Source organism: Pseudophryne corroboree, chromosome 8 (assembly GCF_028390025.1).
Source record: "Pseudophryne corroboree isolate aPseCor3 chromosome 8, aPseCor3.hap2, whole genome shotgun sequence".
Lineage (NCBI taxonomy): Eukaryota > Metazoa > Chordata > Amphibia > Anura > Myobatrachidae > Pseudophryne > Pseudophryne corroboree.
In genome coordinates, this window is record NC_086451.1 from 421,491,376 (window position 1) to 421,500,196 (window position 8,821).

At 48.0% G+C, this 8,821-nt stretch overlaps 1 protein-coding gene across 1 annotated transcript; it reads right to left on the reverse strand.

Annotated features, from left to right (window-relative positions):
- Nucleotides 1-215: 215 nt before the first annotated feature.
- PAF1 (PAF1 homolog, Paf1/RNA polymerase II complex component) lies at nucleotides 216-8,796 on the reverse strand. Its single transcript, XM_063937957.1, has 14 exons — nucleotides 8,655-8,796; nucleotides 7,655-7,684; nucleotides 7,485-7,577; nucleotides 7,280-7,401; nucleotides 7,135-7,201; nucleotides 6,585-6,686; nucleotides 4,081-4,186; nucleotides 3,931-3,999; nucleotides 3,662-3,765; nucleotides 3,407-3,523; nucleotides 3,131-3,259; nucleotides 2,885-2,990; nucleotides 2,560-2,644; nucleotides 216-677 (listed from the first exon to the last, which is right to left on the reverse strand). Exons 1-14 carry the CDS (start codon nucleotides 8,699-8,701, stop codon nucleotides 292-294), a joined length of 1,563 nt encoding a protein of 520 aa, XP_063794027.1. The 5' UTR covers nucleotides 8,702-8,796; the 3' UTR covers nucleotides 216-291.
- Between the last annotated feature and the right edge of the window lie 25 nt (nucleotides 8,797-8,821).

Genomic DNA, 8,821 nt, shown 5'->3' on the forward strand with positions numbered 1-8,821 from the left:
CCTGCACTGTTGGTGTGCCTTGAGGACCGCGGATGGGAATGCCTTCTCTAAGGGTCTGAATTGACCACAAATCAGCCATGATTACACCCACATTACATTTATGAATAAAAATATCTATATATTTGCCCATACATAGAGTTATATGCCGCTATGCATATTCAACGCCCCTATCCATATGCTCTTTTTCACAGCCGTCACCATTAATAAATCAAACAGTAACTGAAACGTGTTTATTTAAGTAAAATTATAATACAAGAACTATATACAAAACTCTGCTTATGAGCTGGGAGATCAGTCACTGTCACTACCGTCGCTAGATGCAGAACCTTGCTCGCTTGCGCTCTGCTCTTCATTGTCCTGCTGTGAATGGTCGCTACCGAAAGGACTGCTGCTGGCGCTGCGGCTCCTGCGCCCCCTGCTTTTCTCTTCCTCCTCACTGCCGCTGTCTTCTTGCTCAGCACCACTCTCATTTTGCCCATCCTCATCGCTGTCGTCATCGTCGTCATCACTACCAAAGATCTCCTCCTTGTCTCGGGCCGCCCTGTCGTCCTCACTGCTTTCCTTCTCATCCTCGTCTTTCTCCTCCTGTACCTCCTCCCGTTCGCTCTCACTGCCGGAGGGCTCGCCGCCGCTCCCTTCCTTCTCACTCTCACTGCCCTTCTCTCCGTCTTCAGCATCTAGAGGACAAAGTTGAGGTTAAGAATCAGAACAAACGAGCATTTCAGAGAAGTACAATTTAATGTGCATTATTTCAAGGAAGAGGACAAATTGGGTTTTCATTTCCAGATGACATGGTTTGTACATATGCCCCGTCTTGCATCACTTAACACATACAATGCTTTTTTGTTTTTGCCTTCCTTCTGCGTTTTTCAAAACTTTTACATCTAGCAAGTGTTTATTTTTGTTATTTTTTTGTGCTCTTGCACCCAATCACAATACATTTCTGTGGAATAATGTGTACATAGGACCTTATTCAGTAAGAATAGCTAATTAGCAGAATTTTCTATCCTTTCCCCAGCATGCTGGGGGCCGCCCATCGCTGGGCAAGGCCACCCAGCATGCTGACCGCCGCCTCCCCCCACTTCAACAAGCAGAAATTGCAATCGTATCGCAATTTTTGCTCGTTAGCAGAAACAGGGGACGGCTCCTGCCGGCGCAGCTTGGCCGCGCACGCAGGAGTCCCACCGCCACGTTCTTGATCGTGGCGGCTGCGTGTGACGTCACACGGCCGCCTCCGTTCATGCCGCACCTACCCCGCAACGCTCAGTCTTCTCCCTGGAAACGGAGCGTTGCCTGCCCCTCCCGATTGACAGGCAGAGGCGATCGCATTTTTTGTCGTCCCCCCGCAGAAAGTGTGGGCGCATGCGCAGGACAGGAACTGCGCATGTGCCCGCAGGCCGAAACGAAAAATTCTGGTTGGATCGCAATTTGCGATCCAACCTGCATTAGGCCTATAGTGTGCAAATTTCAGCTAAGGGCAAGTAAAATGAAGAAGTCTGTCTAGACGACATGAAGGCTCAGTGAAAAAGGTGCAAGAAGCTTCCATAAATTATTGATGTCCTAAACATGTGAAATCTGAACTCATTGTAATTTGCTCAACCAGGACCCTCTCATATCCCCTTCTCTATCTGCTGACAACACCTTCTTCACATCTAACCCAAAGTCCGCTACATGGATGTAATTCATTCTCTCTCACAATCATACTGTTCACACATTTGTGATATCTCTAGAATAACACAATTTCCCATCACCGATGCCCTAAAACTCTCATCCATGTATTTGTCATTTCCCACCTCAGCTACTGCAACCTTCTCTCTCCAGGCACGCATTGCTACAATCAATACTCAACGCTGCGTCCCTTCCGACTTACCTCTCCCACAGCTCTGTATTGGTTTCCTCTCTTTGCCATCCGCATCAGAGTACAAGTCAGCTCCTCCCAACTACTCTCTTTCCCAGTTCAACCACCTACTGTAAGTTATACCCCTGCCTCATCCAGTGCAATGGGCAGGTCCCGCATCCACTGTTCTGTAGTCCCAGCACTATCCCAGTCACCGGTAGATCTCTCTCCCATCCCTAACCCACAACCGATCCTGTGTGTCCACCCACTTGTTGGGTGCAGGATATTTAAAGGTTACTTACTATTTACCCCTCCCTCATAAATGATTATTACTAGAAATAATGAGACACTCTACCCTTCCTGCATTTACTTGTATCATGGCAATAGTTTTCCTACGTACTGATGTACAATTCTATTGATAATCCCTGTAAAGCGCTGCAGACACCTTATGGCATCATATAAACAAAAAATAATAATAATAATGATTATTATTATTATATCAGAATCAATTTATTGGCCAGGTATACACATGTATACTAGGAATTTGTTTTCAGTTTCCAGAGCATCAGCCAGGTATTCACATATGACATACATAAAATATATGTGTAAAGCCCATTTAAACTCAGTGAGGATGACGATGGATATGACAGAGTGTGATAGATAGAAAGCGAGTGACAGGACAGTACCAAGAGGACAGGAGTTTGTATTGAATAATCAGGTACCTGATAGCTGAATCTCACGATCCACTTCCATCTCCTCTTCTTCCTCCTCAGGCTCATGATTCTCCAGTTGAGCTCTGCGCGCTTCCTGCAAGCACAGGGGAGACGGTCAGACGCACTCACGTGACACGTCACATACATGTAACATCTCATGTTTTCATTTCTATAAAAACAGTGAATTAGCAGAACTCTACAAACTTCTCCCACTACAACTGAATTCAGGTACTGACCCCCTTTTATGGCTCTACAGTAACTGCCCCTCTGCCTCCAGCATCTATTTGTGCTTTTCCCCTATAAGACCTCTCCTCCTCCATGTCCACAACTGTACCTGAGCCTCCAGCTCCTTCTCATTCATATCTCTGTGTTTCACCACCAGGACGGCGTTGGTTCCAGACTGCACGCCGGCCTTCACCCTCCTCTTGCTGAGACGCACTCTGCAGAGATGAGAAAAGAATCCTAATTACCCCCCAGCCTCCTGCCATTTATAAATCCATGCCGCAGCGCATAACCAACCAACACAAGACTCTCACAATCACAAACACATTAGTATGTAGCTTTACAGCCATAAACTGACCTTGTCTCCAGCTCATTGTAGTAAACGCCGTCACCCTCTCGGAAGATAAAGAAGTAGTTCTCTTCGTAACCCTTGCTGGCCTTGTTTTTAACGTTCCAGTTGTACTCTCTGGCGATCTTATAGTCATATCTGTAAAATAAATGCACCACATTTGAGATGAGGAATACGATGAGGAGGGCATACGGGGAAGCACTGACAATTAGTCCTATAGACACAAGGACAGGCAGCAGAAGGTTGTCCGACAGAAACAAACAGGGCGACACGGGTTTCACTCACATGTCCTCGGCCATGTAGTCCAGGCCCTCGTCCTGATCTCGCTTACGTTTCCGCATGGTGTCTTCGCCAGGCAGAAAGTATGCCACAAACTGGTTTCCTTCCTCATCCATCATACCTCTGTTAAAAACACACAGAAAAGGCATTCATTTAATCTAACCTGAATAGTTACCCAAGTACTTTATTACTACCCACTAACTATATGTCACGCCGGGACAAGCCCCGCATTATTCACAGAGCTCTAGGAGGAGCCCTCACCTGATCATGGCTTGTGACATCATATCCAGCGCTGCCGAGCCAGTTGCCTCCTTAGGCGCAGGATCAGAATCAAAGATGACCTGAGCGCAGGGATTAATCCACATCTGGAAAGGGAAAGACAGGTGGAAAATAAACAGAAGACATAGAAAGAAAAAGGCAATAGAGTCGCCCAAAGTCATCCGTAGCATGTGTGCGACTCTGAATTCTACTTTCTTTGAAAACTTGGAGAGCAATTTAGCGACATAACCTTTTTTTTTGGTAAACAATACCTTAAAGTCAGGGAAGGCTGGCATGACCTCCACTGGGGTAACACGTGGCTTGCTGTAATGCTGCGTAATCTGAAGAGAGGAAATAAATTGTTAATCTAGGCACCCAACAGCAGCCTTTCCATTACTCAGCTTACGACGCGTTTCACTTACTGGTTTCTGTGCATCTTCAAATGTCTTCTCAATAGCAGCGATCTGGCTGTCTCTGTCCTTGTAGATGTCTTCCTCGGTGAACTGCTGCTTGACAGACACTCCGATCCTGTGGTCGGACAAACATCATCCATTTAGCCAAGGACCAAAAGAACATAGTCACATTTTAAAAACAAATATAGCATTAAACTACTTGTTGTCAAATGGTACTGGACATAAACAGTGTGTGTAGAAAGACTAACAAAATCTGCCCAGTCTGCAACTGATCAAAGGACAATCAGGTAATTCCAAAAATATAAAATAATTTAGTCTTGATTAGGGCAAGGGCAACTGTCTGACTAGGCAGTGCCAATGTATGGAACAGACATTCAGCCCCTCCAGTTTTGTTTGGTGACTGAAGTGACCAGTAGATGACTGTTTAAGACTTTTAAAGAAAGAATGGTCAATCAGAGAGCCTCCTCACCACATGCCCTTCCCAGGGGTACATATTCCCTGAGTGGAGTCCACATTTATTACACCAAGTTGCCTCTTTCTGTAACATGCGCTGGGAAGTACCCTGAAAGCCATCTATTGCCACATACTGGAGCTTTAAAAAGGTGACTGTGGAACGTAAGGAACGCCGAGGAAAATGTGACATAAGTGGCATGCGGTCAGTCAATACTGTTTCTGTATGTTGGGGGTCATTCTGACCCGTTCGCTCGCTACGTTTTAACGCAACAGAGCGAACGGGACCCTGCTGCGCATGCGACGGTGCCGTAGTGCGTCGGCACATGCCAGACGGCCGAAGGTCGCAGCAGGGATGTGATTGCCTCTGCCTGATTGACAGGCAGAGGCGATCGCTGGGTGGGAGGGGGCGGAACTGCGGCGTTTGGCCGCCGTTTCGGTCCGGCCAACGCAGGCGTGGCAAGACCAAACGGGGGCTGGCCGCAGCGGCTGCGTGACGTCACACGCAGCCGCTGCGGGCCGGGGAGCAATGAGTAGCTCCCGGTCAGCACGCTAAAGCTGCGCTGGCCGGGAGCTACTCTTGAAGTGCAAAGGCATAGCCGCTGTGCGATGCCTTTGCACTTCTGCAAGGGGGGCCGGACTGACATGCGAGGCGGGCTAGCACTGTGCTGGGCGTCCCCCCACATGTCAGGGAAGAAGATCATAGCTGTGCTAAATTTAGCACAGCTACGATCAACTCGGAATGACCCCCGTTATACAGAAGTGTGTTCATTCATAAATGACCTGTATCTATAGCCACAACTAAAAGTCATAAGTTGATCAAACTGAAAAGCAGTAGTTACAGAGCATACACAGCGGCCGATATATCGCATGCCCGTCGGCCAGGGTGTACGAACGAAATGTCTGAACAACGGCGTTCACAGACATATCGCGTCGGTCCTGCAGCACAGCCTATTCAATCCCCCCTCAGTTTTCCGACAAGTCGGGAAATTCAACTTGTCGGAAAGCACGTGGATCGGCGGAATAGCCGCCAATCTGCGTGCTTCTGTCGGAAACGGGGCCAAATCGCCAGTGTTTGGCCCCCTTACCGACAAGAGCAATCCGACTTTAAAAAAAGTCAGATTGAGGACATGAGACGGGGGAGCGGGGCAGGGGGCTGTAGAGGCAGCAGGGCACAGGTACCTCTATAGCAGGGCTTCCCACCGGCCAGGCTCCTCACTCCCGACAACGCTCCAACGCCACAGACAGTACTCCCCGCCCGCCACTAACAGCAGCAGCAGGACGGGACACCGGAATGGCCAAATCCGACAGTTGGATTTGGCTCAAATCCGATAGTCAGATTTGGCCGCTCATTGAATAGGGTTTGTCGGATCCATTCCGACAAATGCATGTCCTAATGGATCCGACTATAATTGAATATACCCCATAGTCGCTGTTGCTCAGGGGCAAATGCAACCATTTTCTACTCACTGAGCAGGTCTTTATCATAACAACTCCTCCACCTCACCGGTGATCAGGAGATACAGCATTACACCATTTGCCAATAGTCATTACCATCAGTTTGTACTACAGTCTACTAATCAGTCAATATTGCATGACACACCATAAACTGTCCTCGCAGCGGCAGCGCACTGACTTAAGCGGCACTCCTCAGTGCTAACTTATTTCTGCTGAAATCTCTTCTGGACTTGAAGACACGGCAACTACAAATGCCAGGAATTACTGCATTCAAGCTCTGAACAGAGCAGACAGCGCTAGAAAATGGATTTTAATTTTTAACCAATTTAAACCATCACATAGCCACCTTAATACTATAGCTGCTCCTGCCACTACATCAAATCCTCATCCACCATAAAGCACAGTAACCTCCGCTGCACCATCATCCAAGCTTTGTAAAACGGCGATGAATCATGTGTGTTCTCTCATCCCAATGGGGATGTCGGCAAGCCGTGTACAGGCCCAGAAAACTATTAAAGGGCAGCTAAGAATAACCAATCAATAGCCTAGCAGGCAGGGGGAAGGGTAGGAGGGGGGAGATAGTCTGAGATAAACATATCACTTACTTGACTTCAGGCTTCTCATTGGAGACACCATATCTGTTGAACTCTGTGGAGATATACTCAGTTTTCCTCATCCAAGGAACCACTCTGGCGTGTTGCTGAGACCTGCCGGAACATTAGGAAGTCACAAACCCATCTCTAAAAAGCACAATAAGTCTGTCTCCAGGGCAAGTGCACAAGAGGACCTTAATGTGAGGCATAAATAGACACAGGACACCAGTGGCGTCACAAGGTGGGTGCGGCCCGTACCTGGGTGTCATCCGCCGAGGGGTGACACCAAAGTGCCGGCTCCTGCTCAGTGACAGGAGTCAGGTGCTGCACTACGTGCAGCAACCCGGCTACTGTCACCATGCAGGAGCTGGCACTGCAGACACGCCAGTCTCCGGGGCAGGCTGCAACTCGTCCTGGCCCCCCGGAGTGACGAAGATGCAGGCTGGGGTGCTTAGTCGCTCCCCCTCCCCTCAAAGCCACACCCCCTGTCACACTGGGTGCAAAAGAGGTGAGTGACGCCTCTGCAGGACACGGATTATAGACAGGAGATTATAGGAAGTACCTCTTGGAGCTGCTGGGAGCTTGAATTTCTTCCTCGAGAAGTTTCTCATCAGCTGGATCCAGGAGAACTACAAATAAAGGACGGTATTAGGCGTAGCTGGATGAATGCTCATTTCGCCCATGTAGAGTTGTGTGTTCTTTCTCACCATTTGTGTCGATGCGATAGGTATCAGGGTTGATCAGGTCAATGGTGACCCCCAGGTCTGGCTCGGTGAGAAGATCATGTTTGTGCTGCTTTTCAAGAGAAGTGGCTTTGTACTGTACAAATCTGCCAGAAGACAGGATACGTTGTTAGAAGAGATGGGACAACGTTTACCTGAACTTTGCAGTTGTCACCCCCCCTAAGCTGACCTGTTTTGGTCAAAAGGATAGGTGATGAACTTGGGATCAAACGGGATATCTGGGAGACTGTTGCAATATTTCACTCGACATACAACGCCAGATCTAGAGGAATACAAGAGGAGAGTAAGAGAAGCCAAGGAATACATACCACCGCCACCCAGTCCTCACCGATGACTCACCGTTCTGGAACCGTCCGGTGGGAATTGGACCTGAAACATAGCAAGGGAAGAGATCAGGCATGCCATAAATTACTGCTGCAGGTTCAACTTGCGATATTACACTGTGAAAAGATTTCTTAAACTTTATAGGGAATCTAGAAAAAGAAGACAGCGTAGAGTTACTAAAACTTCTATAAAGCAAAAAGTGGACGTAGTGTCCAAGGTGTTCAGTTACGAGAACAGGCATTCTCCGGCTAAAGTGCCTCGCTGCAATACTGTTTGCGCAGCGCTAAGGCACAAAACAGCATCGCTGGCCTAGTTTTGTTGGATTTCCACTCGCACCCCCGTAGGGGGGCAAGCACATATCCTCTAGTCGGGGACAACATCACGCTGAATTGAATAGCTCCGGGAGCTCCTTCCTGGTGCTATTCAATTCGCTCTGAATTGAATCAACTCTATAGAGACAGCAAGAAAACAGGAGTCAGCACATCCATAGAAAAATGCTTTTGTATCCAAATCATCAGGTGCATTCACAAATAAAGTGCACATCAACAGTCAAGAGGAGGCTCAGCAGTAATGAACAGCAGCATCTTTGTTGAGAATACTATATATATCTATATCTCAGACATATGAAGAAACCACAACCAGGTATCTTGCAATAACCCCAGATGGTTATTAATGCAAGCAGAGATGTTTTAGAACTTCGGAACCTGTCCAGCTTTAAAAAAGGATCCAAAAGGATGTGAAAAATCACTTCTTGCATTAATAAACATCTGGGATTATATAATAATATACACACACACATTAACTGCAAAGACACAACACACCCAACCCCACGGACCCTGCGGGCTGTATAACATATAATAGCACAGATCTAATATGCTCAGTAACTTCCCAGCCCCGGGTAACAGGAGTACAGGTCCTGTGCCTGTATGTTATGTATGTGTGTCAGGCAGGGAACACACGGGCTATGGTGATACTAGAGTCTCCCTGCCCCTATACTACTCATATAGATACTGACCGGTGCCCCTCCTCCCGCTGGGCCTGCGTCTGGATGGTGGGCGCCATAGCTTACAGCACGGAACCACCGACACCACGGCCGGAAATCAGGTCCCTCAGCTGCTGTGTCCCCCGGAGCACGGAGCGGTGCGCTGCCTAGTTCCTTCCCGCACTGACGCAGTAGCAGCA